The sequence below is a fragment of the Pseudorca crassidens genome, chromosome 9, assembly GCF_039906515.1.
Source record: "Pseudorca crassidens isolate mPseCra1 chromosome 9, mPseCra1.hap1, whole genome shotgun sequence".
Lineage (NCBI taxonomy): Eukaryota > Metazoa > Chordata > Mammalia > Artiodactyla > Delphinidae > Pseudorca > Pseudorca crassidens.
The window spans coordinates 51,581,696-51,598,728 of NC_090304.1; the positions used below are offsets into that span (position 1 = coordinate 51,581,696).

A 17,033-nucleotide genomic window follows, 5' to 3' on the forward strand; every position below is an offset into this window, starting at 1 on the left:
TTGCTATATGACCTTGGGCAAATTATTCGACTTCTCAACTTCAATGACCTCATCTCTATAATGAAAATAATTACTTCTTAACAGGTTATCATAAGGTTATCATAAGGATTAAGTGAGGCAATACTTAAACCCTTAACACATGCTTGGTACATAGGAGGTACTTAATACATCATTATTGTTTTTATGAGAAAAGGAGAATATAGATTAAAAAAATCTGGTGACATCCAGCACAGAGGAAGGCAGCTCCCTATAACTGGCCAGGAGAGCCTCTGAATTCCATCTAGACAGAAAAGTCAGCACAGTGAACATCATTCCAGACACAACACAAGTATATTATAAAAAATGATGTTGAAAATATCAGCAAAATGGATTTCTGTTTCCAGGCAAGATGGAATAATATTAGGGACCAGATTTAAACTCCTTCCAGAAACAACTAAAAAACTGTTCAAAATATATGAAAGAACAGTTTTCAAGACACTGGACATCATGTGATGAAAGTTAGTGATCTTTGGTGGATGCGAAACAATTTCCCCAACTTACTGTATGAAAAAAGTTTCCAAGCTGAGATATAGCAGGAGGGAACCCAAGAAAAGGATGGTGGTCTCCCTGAATTGAGGATATGGAACTGGGAATTCAGGAAGGTCAAAGTGGCTAGAGTTTGCTGGGTAGAGTAATGAAGAAATGCATAGAGAGAACTCTGGAAATCTGCAGAGGTCTCCCTCAAGTCTTCAGCTAAGTACTGATCAGCACATATATGTCAAGAACTACCTGAAGCCAGCAATAGAACCACCCAAAGGATTAGAGGGAACAATCCTCAGCATTCACATAGGTCTGGGAATATTTCCTATTCCCTCTTAACAGAGCAGAAAACCTCATAAGGCACAGGGCATCATGTAGGGAACTGAGAATATCAGTAAGGATACAGAAGACTTGAACAACACTATAAACCCACTTGACTTAATTGACATTTATAGAACATAACAGCTAACACCAGCAGATTATATATTCTTTTCAAGTACACATGGAACATTTACCAAGATATACCATATAATGGGCCACAAAACAAGTCTCAATAAATTTAACATGATTCAAGTATGTTATCTGACCACAATGGAAATAAATTATGTCATTAATAGAAAGGTATCTGTAAAATTCCCGAATATTTGGAAATTCAATAATACTTCTAAACAACCCATGAAACAAAGAAGAAATTAAAAGGCCAATTAGAAAATATTTAAAACTGAATGAAAATAATAACACAGTGTATCTGAATTTGTGTGGTATCTGAATTTGTGTGGTGGCGCTTAAGCAACATGTAGAGGAAATGTTTGTACCAAATACCTATATTGGAAAAGAAGGAAAGTCTCACATCAGTGACCTTAGCTTCCATCTTAAAGAATTAGGAAAGAGCAGGTTAAATCCAAATTAATCAGAAGAAAGGAAATAATAAAAACCAGAGCAGAAATCAATAAAATAAAAAACGGAAAAACAACAGGTAAAAAAGTCAATGAAATCAAAAGCTATTTTTCTTTTTGTGAAGATACATCAAATTGATAAACCTCTAGTAGGATGATCAGGGATAAAAAAGAGGAGACACAAATAAACAATATCAGGAATAAGAGAAGTGATGTCACTACAGATTCTCCAGACAATCAAAGAATAATAAAAAATATTATGAGCAACTTTATGCCAATAAATTTGGCAGCTTAAATGGAATTGACAAATTCTTTGAAAGATACCTATGATCAAAGTCCATTCAAGAAGAATAAGTTGAATAACCCTATCTCTATTAAAGAAATTGCATTTGTTGTTTAAAAAACTCCCACAGGGGGCTTCCCTGCTGGCGCAGTAGTCGAGAGTCTGCCTGCTGATGCACGGGACACAGGTTCGTGCCCAGGTCCGGGAGGATCCCACATGCTGCGGAGCGGCTGGGCCCGTGAGCCATGGCCGCTGAGCCTACGCGTCTGGAGCCTGTGCTCCGCAACAGGAGAGGCCACAACAGTGAGAGGCCTGCGTACCGCAAAAAAATAAATAAATAAATAAAATTTCTGCTCTTTGAAAGGCATTGTTAAGAAAATGAGAAGACAAGCCACAGACTGGGAGAAAATTATGTAAATCATCTATCTGATAAAGGATTTGTATCCAGAATATAAAAAGAACTCTCAAAATGCAATAAAAAGAAAACAAACAACCTAATAAAATATGGTTGAAAGATCTGAACAGACACTTCACTGAAGAAGATATACAGATGGCAAATAAGCATAAAAGAAGATGCTCAACATTATTAGTGAAATGCAAATTAAAACTACAATGATACACTACTGCACACCTATTAGAATATCTAAAATTAAATAGATTGACCATACTAAGTATTGGCAAGGTAGTGGAACAATTGGAACACTAGTACTCTATTGGAGGGAATGTAAAATGGTACAACCACTTTGGAAAACAGCCTGACAGTTCTTAAAATGTTAAACATATAGCCACTGTATGACCCAAACAAACATACATTCATAGCAGTTTTATTTGTAATAGCCCCAGACAACTCAAATGCCCATCATCAGGGTGAATGGATAAACAAATTGTGGTATATTCATACAACAGAATACTACTCAGCAATTAAAAGAAATGAACTATTGATACATGCAACAACATGGATGATACTCAAAATAATCATTCTGAGTGAAAGAAGTCAGACAAAACAAATTGTACACTTTTAAATATGTGTAATCTATTTTATGTCAATTATACCTCAGTGAAACTGTTAAAAATATCAGTAAAGCTTGGGAATTTTAATGACAACTGGCCACACAGTATTTGAAGATGCTATAAGACCATTAATTAGATAAAAATAGGGCAGTCAGTGATTCACCAGATGCTTAAAAGAAAAAAAGGAATAAAATGCATAGCAATTGAAATGAATCATGATAAAGGTTAGAGGAATAAAGGGTCATCCACAGAGTAAGAAAGTATAGTAAAAAGCAGTGCTTTAGAGGCAGGGATATCTGGGTTCTAATCCCAGCTCTCTCCACTTACTAGCTGTATATACTGTTGGGTGAGACAGTTAATTCTTCTAAATCTATCTTCTCATCTATAAATACATTCAGGATGGTTGTGATCATTAACTGAAATAATGTATGAATGTGCCTGACATGGAACCTAGTACAGAATAGATGCTTTACCAATGTGAATTCCCTCCTTTTGGTAGTATTTTAAGCTTAGTTGGTAGAACTGGAGTAGACAACTTATCTTGAGGTTCAGATTAATATTTCTGAACATGTAATATATGTAAGGATCTGTGTCAGGTACTTTACTTGTTATTATGGCTATGGAGAAAGTCAAAGAACATAACACAGCTAGAGACACTTCTCTTAGAAGTGAAATGCTCTACATTTTTTCAATGTCCTACTTTGGTCTTGGCTGTCAGTAAGTGAGAGTGGTTCCCTCAATCTGTGTACACCATTTCAACAGACATTATAGGTAATTCCCAGCACCTAGCAAAGGGTCTCATGAGCAGTGCAGGCTCAATACATGCTTACTGAATTGAATTAAACTGATGTTACTGGGAATTTGAAATGTTAGTTTCATTAAAAGTGTGGACATTTTGAGTATGGAGTTTAGTCCAATAAAAAGATGACTGCCCATTTGGAAATACAGTAAATATAAAAGCAATTGAAGATTGTTGTGTGTTCCATTATTTTCTGCAGTTTACATTTATTTCATTACAAAAATCCATTGTTTCTTTCTTTGGGATTTAGCTCAAGCCAACAAACAGATTTTTGTATTACAAAAACAAAGCCTGCTGGATGCAAGGACTATAAGGCATTATTGAGGCAGATGGGAACCAAACTAGCATCCTAAAGGTTTAAAATCTTTATTCTTGTCTTTCAAACACATATTCAACATGGTCTTCATAATGAGTAGAGTCAGAACTTCTTTCTTTTATTTTTTTTAAAATGATTTAAAAAAAATATTTATTTATTTAATTATTTGGCTGCACTGGGTCTTAGTTGCGGCACACGGGATCTTCGACCTTTGTTGTGGCATGCAGGTTCTTTAGTTGCGGCATGCAAACTCTTAGTCGCGGTCTGCGAACTCTTACTTGTGGCATGTATGTGGGATCTAGTTCCCTGACCAGGGATCAAACATGGGCCCCCTGCACTGGGAGCACAGAGCCTTAGCCACTGGACCACCAAGGAAGTCCCCTAGAATTTACTTCTATGCAACTCTGCAAAATGCTCATATACTTAGGGAGGCTACACAACAGAGTAATTGTCCGGATGCCTTGGCATGGTAGTTGGGGGAAGTGGCTGAAGACAAGGAAGTTATGTAAACACTGTCAGCTATAGTTTGAGAATCTAAAGAGGAAAAAAAGAGCAGAAAGAACAAAAATAAACCAACCTCAAACTAAAAATCTCTGACGCAGTAGTTCTACTTCTAAGAACATACCTTACAGAAAAAATCCCCAACATGAAAAAAATGCATACAAATGTTTTTTTTTTGTTTTTTTGTGTTTTTTTTGCAGTACGTGGGCCTCTGACTTGTGGCCTCTCCCATTGCGGAGCACAGGCTCCGGATGCGCAGGCTCAGCGGCCATGGCTCACGGGCCTAGCCGCTCCGCGGCATGTGGGATCTTCCCAGACCGGGGCATGGACCCATGTCCCCTGCATCGGCAGGCAGACTCTCAACCACTGCGCCACCAGGGAAGCCCCCATACAAATGTTTTAAAGAGTATTATTTAGAATATGCGGAGGCAATCTAAATATTAAACCTAAAGAGAACAGTTAAGTGAACACATTCCTGATGGAATACTATAGGCATGAAAAGGATGATTATGAAGATCAACCATCAATATGGAATGTTAAATAAAAATATACAAAATTAACTTTATTATGATAAATATGTTCAAAAAGGAATAGTAGAAAGAGGAAGGAATTCAATCAAGTTGCTAACAGTGGTGTTATAAGGATGGAGCTTTTGTCATTTTTTCTCTACTGTACTTCCTAATTTTTTATTATCTAGTTATATAACTCTTTCTACTCTACAATTAACATAATTTCAAAATTAGGTTGTAAACTGGGTATGGGTTTTTGAATAAGAGAAGGCAAGAAAATAAGAGAAGGAAAGGCCCAGAGACCAACCTGGGTGTGGGGGCAACGTCAGTTATGCAGTGGAGGGGTCACCCCCACACCCCAAATCTCAGTAGGGGCAGGTCAGAGTTGCACAGCATGAAGGGTCACCCCCAAATCTCCGGTTCAGGGTCAGTGCAGGGCCTGTTTTCATCAGTGCGAGAAAGAAGGGGTCCTCCACTGACAGAACCGGTTAGAGGCCCGGCAAGAAGAAATGATTTCAAAACCAAAACTTAAAAAAAAAAAACAACCAAAAAACGTTAGAAGACGGATAGGAACGGCCGGAGGTGAAGGAACGAGGGCAAGTTCTTCAGCCAGAAGCCCCACGAGATTCTGTTGAATGAAAAACCGTGTTGATCGCAAAGCAACTAACTCAGGTTCACGTAAACCAGCTCCCAAACTTGTTTTGAACTTGCACTGCACCCGCATTTGCTGTACAATTAAAACAGCCCTATCAGTACTCCTATTCCGAGAATATGGAGATGAAGAAAAAACAAGAGATTCTGGTAGAGGTTGCATTATTTAAAATACTGACTTACAAAACTGCACTTGGCTTTTCAAGTCCTGGTGCTCTAAATGCAAGGGTTGATTCTCTCAAGTTCCTCACCCTGTGCCCCCCCAAGATACAATTCTAAGACTGGCAAAAAAAAAAAGAAAATAAGAGAAGGGAGGGATGAGTGACAGAAGGGGTGACTGGGTCACTAGCAGCAATCCAATCATAGGAAGCTGTATGTAGACTCTGGTTAACCATCAACTGAATAATTGTATCAGTAGAATGCTCTCCGTTTAAAAAAAATTGCTATATTCTGTGTTTTTTTCCTTCCCAATCCTATATTCTGTACCACAGCATAATACAGAAGGCAAAGAGTTAATACTCGAGTAAATATAGTTCTATCCTTATTCTATAAGGTAAACAGACTCTATATTTTAAAAACACTTATCTTCTATAGGGTACTTTACACTAGTAATGTCTAACAGTACTATTAACCATGTTTTCCAGATGGAAGGGAATTCTAAACCTGATGACTAATGCTTTTGTTGGCATCTATAATGGAAGAAATAATTTGGCCCTCAGAATGTGTATTTATGCTCCCTGCCCCTCGCCAGCCAGCTGTCAGTATGAAGAGATACAAATCCCTCTAAATTATTTCAGGGCTGTCCTTTAAAATCAGGTTAAATAAATATTGGGATTTCATTAAACTATTTTATGCCTACACTTTTCCTTTATTTATATTGTTATATCCCTCAGCCGAAAGTGGGAAGACACAGGCTCCGTAAGAGCGACTAGAGGGAAGAAAGAGTGGAATGGGATTGCAAAACGCTCCTTTCACAGAGGATGACATGTCTCTAGATGAGCTGCTGTTTTGGGAAAGTTGTCAAAAATACCCAATTTATTCAACACTTACAACCAGACTGTACTACTCACTGCCAGACACTATACTAGGGACATCGCCTTCATTTCCTTCCTTCATACTCAGAAGCTTTTCTTTATCTCAAGCTTTTCTTGAAGAATTTTAAAATTCTTCAAGGACTATCTTTAATGACATTTCCTTCATGAGGCAAACTTCTCTCCTCTTTTTCTAGCTGGTATAGGCAAACCTTGGAGTATTATGGGTTTGGTTCCAGACCACCGCAGTAAAGAGATTACCACAAGTGAGTCAAACTAATTTTTTCGTTTCCCAGTGCACATAAAAGTTATGTTTATACTATACTGTAGTTATTAAGCATGCAATACCATTATGTCTAAAAAAATTTACATACCTTAAGAAATACTTTATTGCCAAAAAATGCTAACCATCATCTGAGTCTTCAGCGAGTCGTAATCTTTTTGCTGGTGGAGGGTCTTGCCTCGATGTTGATGGATGCTGACCGATCAGGGTGGTGGTTGCTGAGCGCTGGGGTGGCCGTGGCAGTTTCTTAAAATAAGACAGCACTGAAGTTTGCTGCATTTATTGACTCTTCCTCTCATGAACGATTTCTCTGTAGCATGCAGTGCTATTTCGTAGCATTTCACCCACAGTAGAACTTCTTTCAAAACTGGAGGCAAACCTCTCAAACCCTGATTTATCAACTAAGTTCATGCAATAGTCTAAATCTTTTGTTGTCATATCAACAATCTACAACATCTTCACCAGGAATAGATTCCATCTCAAGAAACCACTTTTTCAAAAAAATTTAATTTAATTAATTTTATTTTTTTGGCTGCGTTGGGTCTTCATTGCTGCGCATGGGCTTTCTCTAGTTGTGGCGAGCAGGGGCTACTCTTCGTTGCGGTGTATGGGCTTCTCATTGCAGTGGCTTCTCTTGTTGCGGAGTGGGGGCTCTAGACACACGGGCTCCAGTAGCTGCAGCACGCAGGCTCAGTGGTTGCGGCATGTGGGCTCTAGGGTGCACGGGCTCAGTAGTTGTGGTGCACAGGCTTATATGCTCCACGGTATGTGGGACCTTCCTGGACCAGGGTTGAAACCTGTGTCCCCTGCACTGGCAGGTGGATTCTTAACCTGTGTCCCCTGCACTGGCAGGGAAGTCCCAAGAAACCACTTTTTTTGCTCATCCATAAGAAGCAACTCTTTATCCATTGAAGTTTTATCATGAGATTGCAGCAATTCAGTCACATCTTCAGGCTCCACTTCTAATTTTAGTTCTCTTGCTATTTCCACCACATCTGCAGTTACTTCCTCCACTGAATTCCTGAATCCCTCAAAGTCATCCATGAGGATTGGAATCAACCTCTTCCAAAGTCCTGTTCATACTGAAATTTTGACCTCTTCCCATGAATCATGAATGTTCTAAATAGCATCTAGAACGGTGAATCCTTTCCAAAAGGTTTTCAGTTTACTTTGCCTAGATCCATCAAAGGAATCACTATCTATGGCAACTATAGACTTATGAAATGTATATCTTAAATCATAAGACTTGAACATCAAAATTACTCCTTGATCCATGGGCTACAGAAGGGATATTGTGTTAGCAGGCATGAAAACAACGTAAGTCTCACTGTACATCTCCATCAGAGCTCTTTGGTGACCAGGTGCATTGTCAATGAGCAGTAATATTTTGAAAGCAATCTTTTTTTCTGAGTAGCAGATCTTAACAGTGGGCTTAAAATATTCAGAAAACCATGTTGTAAACAGATACACTGTCATCCAGGCTCTATTGTTACATTTACAGAGAATAAGCAGAGTAGATTCAGCGTAATTCTTAAGGGCCCTAGGATTTTCAGAATGGTAAATGAGCACTGGCTTCAACTTAAAATCATCAGCTTCGTTAGCCCCTAACGAGAGAGTCAGCCTGTCCTTTGAAGTTCTGAAGCCAGGCATTGACTTCTCTCTAACTATGAAAGTCCTAGATGGCATCTTTTCCCACAATAAGGCTATTGTGTCTACACCGAAAATCTATTGTTTAGTGCAGCCACCTTCATTAATGGTCTTAGCTAGATCTTCTGGATAACTTGTTGTAGCTTCCACATCAGCACTTGCTGCTTCACCTTGCACTTTTATATTATGGGACTGTTTCTCTCTTCAAACCTCATGAACGAACCTCTGCTCGCTTCCAACTTTTCTTCTGCAGCTTCCTCACCTCTTTCAGCCTCCATAGAATTGAACAGAGTTAGGGCCTTGCTCTGGATTAAGGCTTTGGCTTAAGGGGATGTTGTGGCTGGTTTGATCATCTGTCCAGACCTCTAAAACTTCTTCTCTACCAGCAATAAGGCTTTTTTGCTTTCTTATCATTCATGTATTCACTGGAGTAGCACTTTTAACTTCCCTCAAGAACTTTTCCTTTGCATTCACAACATGGCTAACTGTGGCTCAAGAGGCCTAGCTTTTGGCCTATCTTGGTTTTCAACATGCCTTCCTCACTAAGCTTAATCATTTCTAGCTTTTGATTTAAATTGAGAGATGTGCAACTCTCCCTTTCACTTGAACACTTTGTAGGTTATTAAGTGGCCTAATTTCAATATTGTTGCATCTCAGGGTATAGGGAGGCCAGAGAAGAGGGAGAGAGACAGAGGAATGGCTGGTTGGGGGAGCAGTCAGAACACACACAACATATATCAATTAAGTATCCCAATGGGTAAGATTCATGGTGCCCCAAAACACTACAGTAGTAACATCACAGATCACTGATCACAGATCACCATAACAAATATAATAATAATGAAAAAGGAAACCTTCACTTCATTAAAAAATGCAATTATTTGTGAAGTGCAATAAAATGAGGTATATTAAGCTTTTCTGATAGCATTTCACAAAATCATGAGATTTTGGAGCTGGAAGGGATCTTAGAATCTCTGAAACCCAGAGACTTTTTCCAAGGTGTGTTGATGAGTTAGGAGTTAGCAATTCGAGTTTGCTACACAATAGCTCAGTCATACACTGCCATGTATTGTTAAGATCCATAAAAATCTGTCTGCTCTACCAGCTTGTAAGCTCTTTGAGGAGAAAGACCAAGTCATCTCCAATTTGCCCAGGAAGTAGGCACATAAGTGATAAGTGCCTACCCAGTTGATTTAGTTAGAAAAGGTGCTAGTCTGAGGAAAATCATGTGTTTGATTGGTTGCCAACAGTACTGCTGAAGAAGCCAAAAGCACGAATGTGCCTGGAATTTGCCATCGTCATAAGTTCTGTTCAATAGAATAACCTGAATTAGATGGAAATTGTGACTTTTAAAAGATGCAACAGTAAGAGACATTCCATGAGACAGAGCAACTCTGCTGTACTAGAAACAGGGCAAGTTCTTCTAACCCCAAAGTTATGTGGGTGATATGTGCTTATTACCCCCAGTTAGATTACCATTAATAGTGAAATAAAAATAAACCTTCAATAGATTGTTTTTCCTTCATATGCACACCCACACACAATCCTTTTTAAATATGCAAGTGTATTCTCATTAGAAAATCAGAATGCTATGTGAAAAAACTGATAAAACTTCCAGGAATGTTCTTAAACTTTGGCCAATTTCTCTAGCAAGGATTCCTTTTATTTGAAAGGCACAAACAATGAAGAGGCACTACGGATACAGTGGAAATTCGGAAGATTAGAGTTTTAGCTTTTAGTTTGCTATATTCCATCTATCTATCAATTCATTCTCTGTCCTTCAACAGACATTTACTGAGTACCTACTATGTGCCAGGTACTTTGCTGTGCAGAGCAGTGAACCAGGTAGGCATGGAAATTACATTCGAGAGAAGATAGACAATAAACAAAAGAAAAGAAGAAGACAAGTATAGATTGTAATAAATGCCATATGGAAATAAACTGGATGAGAGAGGATAATGGGTAGGCAGAAAGCAGCAGAAAATACTTTAGTTTGACCAGGGAGGCATTATATATCTACCTATGTAGTATCAGGCAAATCACTGAACTTTTCTGATACTCAGATCTCCAGGATGAAAAACTAAGGTTGGACTGGATGACATCAGAGTGGAAAAAGCCCTGGATTTGGAGGAAGAAAACTTAAGCTTGAGTTCTGGCTTTGTTTGTAAAACTATACCTGCAGCACTGTCTCCCTGATGAAAGATACTGTGAGCAGAGTGTGACAGCCCTTGTGAACTAAACAGACTAAGCCACAGACTGTGTTCCTTTCCCTTCTTTACAATTGTTTACAACTCCCTGGATGTTTATTTTCATTACCCTGGGAAGACCTCTGAAAACTCTGGAAACATCAGACTAAAAGTTTTATCCTGCTACCTCCAGACAAGAAACATATCTACTTCATGAGTGGGATAATGATAAAGCTACTAGTGATAACATACTTTTCACTGCACATTTTAAGAAAAGCACTATTTTTTTCTTCTCGCTTTCCTGCACTAAATTTAACTCAATTAGTGACAGACTAAAGGAAAAAACCCCAAACCATTAGCAAAACCATTATTTTTTCTTTAAAATTTTGGCCATTATCAAGTTTGGCTACATAGTCAAAGAATAGCATCCTGCAGTGAAGTCAGCCCATCGTATCCAAGAAGAGAAACCGTACCGAGTGTAACGTTCCATTATTGGTCACTGCAGGAAGGCGGGCCCATCGCTCATTTTCCAGTTCTTCCATCACTTGGTTCATTGCACTCTTTAGCCATGTGTCCACGGAAACACCAATCTGCTTTAGTAGGTCCAGCCGGGCTTCAGCTTTCAACTTAATTATCTAAGAAAACCAAGAAAATGGTCAGAAATCAGAGCATTTTTTCCTCAAATTGATTGTTTTTAAGTTACTCCTGATTTATTAATTAGAACAATCTTGATGTTCATTAGCAATTCTTCCTTGTCATAGATGTTAATTTTTCACTTGGCAAGAGGGAGAGAGGAACAGGGGAAGAAGGGAAGAGGGAAGGGAACACAAGAACAGGAATCAGAGCTTGCTGACAATGGAAAAAGGCACACTTGCATTTTGACAAGTTACATCAAATATAACTTATCAAAAGGAAGATGTTAATGCACCATAAAGTCTGCTTTCCTTTCCTTTTAATAAGGCTACGCCTCAGAACATACCAAAATTTAGCATTTTCAACGGCCTTCTAACCCATTTCCTGGACTTTCTCTTCTCCTCTTTAATCCATCTTTTACAAGTCTACGAATGATCGCATCAGTCACTTCCCTGCTTAAAAACTTCCACAATTCCTGACTGCCTACTGAGTACAGATTTTATATTAAATTATGATGCAGCTGTCAGAAACAGAAGATATTGAGAATAAAAAGTTCCTGTGCTCCAAATTCAAGAAAAGGAAACACTGTCTGTTTTTTGGCTCTTGTTCCAAGCCATAAGCAAGTAATCATAGAATTAGTTTAAACCTGTCCCAATCAAACAGTAACTGCTTTACTCCAATAGCCATGCCTCTGAGTCAGCCAATCTGTGACAGCCCCAAGCTTCTGCAAGGCAGCCAATCAACCACAGCCTCACTCCAGTAATCATCAGCAGTTAAGCTTCCACTCCTGCTTCCAACAGTCCATCAATCCCTACACACCAGTTAAAAGCTAGTCTGTAACACATGCCCAGTTTTGAAAATCTGCCAATCCCTGAAATCCACACTTCTCAAAACTCTTTGCATTGGTTCTACTTTGTCAGAAAGATTGTATTTTGTAAGTATCATTCTCTTTTGTTTTAGCAAGTACTAAACTCAGCTTCATTCTTCCTCATATTAGAGTGGTTGTCTCTTCCTTCAACATTTGAAGGCTCCACTGAGATAATTTTGAGGACCTTCACTTGATGGCCTTCTGTGGACATCCTGGACAAACAAGTATGCTCACTGAGCCTTTCTGGTATGCGATTCTGATCACTCTCTGGATTCTCTGCTGAGGGAGTTTGTATCAAAAAGGATCTGACATCTGACTTGTTTCACTGAGCTCTCATTGCTGAATTTATATTGTATTCCTAAGATTTTAAAATGAGATAAAGGGACTTCCCTGGTGGTCCAGTGGTTAAGATTCTGCCCTTCCACTGCAGGGGGCACGGGTTTGATTCCTGGTTGGGGAACTAAGATCCCACATGCGGCATGGTGTGGCCACACACACACAAAGAGACAAATTCATATTACATAAAATTCACCATCTTAGTCATTTCCAAGTACACAATTCAATGGTTTTGGATATCATATAGACCTTTATATAAAGTTTTTGGCTTGCAGGCACACTATTTGGTAAACGGTCTTGTAAAAATCTTATTCTTCTAATAATTTTTTTTGGTAACAACTTTACTGAGATGAAGTGCACATATCATACAATTCACCCATTTAAAGTGTATAATGCAATTGGCTTACAGTATATTCACAGATATGTGCAATTATCACAATTTTATTTTTTTTTAACTTTTTATTTTCTATTGGAGTATAGTTGATTAACAATGTTTGTGATAGTTTCAGGTGTACAGCAAAGTGATTCACTTATTCATATTCATGTATCTATTCTTTTTCAAATTCTTTTCCATTTAGGTTGTTACATAATATTGAGCAGAATTCCCTGTGCTATACAGTAGGTCCTTGTTGGTTATCCATTTTAAATATAGTAGTACAATTTTAGAATATTTTAATCATCTCCAAAAAAAAACCCATATCCTTCAGTTATTGCTCCCTTATCACTTATTCCCTGTAGCCTATGGGACCACTAATCTACCCTTTCTCTCTATAGATTTGTCTATTCTGAACATTTAATATAAATAGAACCATACAATATATGGTGTTTTGTGTCTGGCTTCTTTTACTTAGCATAATGTTGTTGAAGTTCATCCATGCTGTAACATGTATCAGTATTTCATTTCTTTTTATGGATACTGTGGGTAGAACACATTTTGTTTATCCATTTGTCAGGTGATGGGTTGTTTCAACTTTTCAGCTAATATGAATAATGTTGCTACAAACATTAGTATACAAGTTCTAGTGTGGACATATGTTTTCATTTCACGTGGCTATATACCTAGGACTGGAATTGCTTAGTCATAAAGTAATGGTATGTTTAACCATTTGGGGAAATTTCAGATTGTTTTTCAAAGCAGCAACCTCATTTAACAATCACACCAGCAGGGTGAGGGTTACCATTTCTTTACATCCTGGCAAACCTTGTTAATGTCTGCCCTTTTTGATTCTAGCCATCCTAGTGGATGTGAAGTGGTATCTCACTGTGGTTTTGATTTGTATTTCCTTGATGACTAACGATGTCATCTTTTCACGTGCTTACTGATCATTATATATCTTCTTTGGAGAAATGTCTACTCAGAACCTTTGTCCATGTTTAAATTGGGCTGTCTTTTTACTGCTTTTGCCTTTGTCTTTTTATTGTAAGTTTTTAATGTATTCTAGATCAAAGTCCCTTATCAGATACATGATTTGCAAATATTTTTTTTCCCATTATGTGGGTCTTTCACTTCTTGATAGTGTCTTGTGAAGCATAAAACTTTTAAAAGTTTGATTAAGTCCAATTTATCTATTTTTTTCTTTTGTTGCTTGGGCTTTTGGTGTCTTATCTAAGAAATTAATCCAAGGTCACAAAGATTTATCCCTATGTTTTTTAAAATAGTTTTATAGCTTTAGCTGTTATATTTGGGTGTTTGATCATTTTGAGTTGAGTTTATTTTTTTATATGGTGTGAAGTAGGGGTCCAACTTCATTCTTCTGCATGTGGATATCCAGTTGTCTCAGCACCATTCTAGTATGCATTTTAAACTAATATAAGCAATGAAATGTTTTTGAAAAATAAGTGAACCAACAAACCTCTTCTTGGAAGTTATAAATGTAAGTCATTTAATTGCTGAAGCAAAGAAACAAAGAAAACAGAGAGAGACAGAGAGAGAGAAGTATATTCTGTTTTCTCAAATCCAAGTAATCTAGTTTTCATAAGATTTATTCTTATCAGTACTTTACCAAACAATCGAGGAACATGGTATTTGCAAACTTAGATTTTTTTTTTTTGCAGTACATGGGCCTCTCACTGTTGTGACCTCTCCCATTGCGGAACACAGGCTCCAGACACGCAGGCTCAGCAGCCATGGCTCACGGGCCCAGCCGCTCCGCGGCATGTGGGATCTTCCCGGACCAGGGCACGAACCCTTGTCCCCTGCATCGGCAGGCGGACTCTCAACCACTGCGCCACCAGGGAAGCCCTAGCTGTTGTTTCTTGCCAAGTTCCTTGGAGTTTCTGCTGCACATGTCTATTTAGGTTTAGCCAAGGATTTGGATGGTTATTTATATGCAAATTTGAGAACTCCCTGACATCCAAGCTCAAGCCAGTAAGACTTAGGCTCTCTGCTTGAATTTTTTAAAATAAATAAATAAATTTATTTATTTATTTTTGGCTGCGTTGGGTATTCGGTGCTGGGCGTGGGGGCTATTCTTTGTTGCGGTGCGCAGGCTTCTCACTGCAGTGGCTTGTCTTCTTGTGGAGCAGGGGCTCTAGGTGCACGGGGTTCAGGAGTTGTAGCTCACAGGCGCTACAGCACAGCCTCAGTAGTTGTGGCACACGGGCTTAGTTGCTCCACAGCATGTGGGATCTTCCTGGGACAGGGTTCGAACCCGTGTCCCCTGCATTGGCAGGAAGATTCTTAACCACTGCGCAACCAGGGAAGCCCTTCTCTGCTTGAATTTTAGTTGTACAGCCCCTCACAAAGAGCTGTAAAATGTAAATGTCACCACGAATAGTCCCATTCTCTGAAGAGTCTTTTCCCCTCTAGATTTTACATGCTTTGGGTCATTTTCCAGTTCTATCAAATAGGTATTTTAAATATTTTTACCCTTATTAATAATTGTTATCTAAAAGAGGATATAAGCTAGCCCCTTATTATCAGAAGCAGAAACCCTTGTAGAGATATATTCTACATTCAAAGAAATCTTAAATTTCACTCAGCAATTTACTATTAATAATATTTGCATTGTAATTTTGAAACCATTCAATATAGATGTAAGATAAGGCAAATAAAAAATCGTATAATATTATTAGGAACTTAAAATTTCAATATAAGATAAAAAGATATAAATATAAAATAAAGAAGTTTAATAAAATCTTTCCAATTTTAAATTTGAATTGAAAATATCAATATGAACTCATGATTTAAAAAAAATTCCTAGCTCTAACAACAAAGGAAGGGCCAAGAAATAAATGACACCCATAACAATAAGCACCTTCACAGCCTAGACTTTGGTGTCTAAATACTATTCTATATTAAAAGAAAGCAGAGCTTCTTGGAGAAAAGGCTAATTCTAAGCCTGGGCAGGGAAAATACAAGGTGAGCCTAAGATAGCTTGTTGTGCTAGAAAGCAAAAAATGTTCAAAGACTAGTGGGAGTAATGTCAAAAGGACACAGAAGTCAGCTTAAATGGACTCTCAATGGCCAAATTTAGACAATATTGGGCTTAAAGACGGACAACTGTAATACTGAAAATAGATTAAATGAATAAAAATCTATAATAAATTGTAATACGTAAGGTGGGACTCCATGAGGAGACTTTGTAAAGAATAAGTACTGGGGAAAGAACATCTACCGTGGAGCTATGAACTGAAAAACTCCCAGAGATTGTATAGGGCTGAAAGATGTTGCAGTTCCATCCAGCCAGAGTTGAGAGACCAGAGACCTTGTTGGATACTCATGGCAAAAGAAGAAACTGCAGAAAGGAAATTCATTAGTAATAAGGCTAAATTAGCCCTACTGGAAAGGCTACTCTAAACCAACCCAAAGCTTAAAAACAGGCCTTGAACAGATCAAACTGAGCTGGCTGCCCAAACAAAACTCAACAGGCTTTAAAATAAGAAAAGAGAATCCAGAAACTCAACAGCCAAAGAGTCACAATTCCTAGTATTCAGTAAAAAATAGTACTAAGTATTTGAATAGCAGAAAAATATGAGCCATAACCAAAGGAAACATCAGTCAATAGAAAGAGAGCCAGAAATCACAGATATGATGGAATGAGTAGATGAGGACTTTGAAGTCACTATCATAAACATACTTAAGGATTTAAAGGACAACATGAAGATAAATGGGAGTGAACTGGAAGATATAAAGAACCAAATATAATTCATAGAGCTAAAAATGTAATATCTGAAATCACAATTCACAGAATAGCCTTAATAGCAGGTTATACACTACAGAAGAAAGGATTAGTGAACTTGAATACATAATAACTCATCAAACTGAGATTATGATAAAAAATAAGGCTGGATAAAAGTGTGTGGGGTGATCTTTATATGTGATGTATAGGACAATATCAAGTGATCTATTATTCATGTTGTTGGAGTTGAACTAACCTATACGACAGAAAGCAGATCAGCTGTTGCCTGGCCACAAAAGAACCTTCTGGGGTGACAGAAATATTTTATATCTTGATTGTGGCAGTGGATATTTAGGGGTGCGCATTTATCAAAGCACATTAAAGTGTTTACTTGAAATGGCTACATTTTATTTTATGTATATTATGCCTTAATAAAGTTGATT

The 17,033-nt window shown here is 37.9% G+C and overlaps 1 protein-coding gene across 4 annotated transcripts in view; it reads right to left on the reverse strand.

Annotated features, from left to right (window-relative positions):
* The window catches only part of FCHSD2 (FCH and double SH3 domains 2), a 292,291-nt gene that overhangs the window by 16,399 nt on the left and 258,859 nt on the right, over window positions 1-17,033 (reverse strand). For all 4 annotated transcript variants that reach the window (XM_067750247.1, XM_067750245.1, XM_067750246.1 and 1 more), the window contains one exon: window positions 11,106-11,267. In XM_067750247.1, the coding sequence (XP_067606348.1) occupies window positions 11,106-11,267 (162 nt within the window). The remainder of the gene's footprint in view (window positions 1-11,105; window positions 11,268-17,033) is intronic.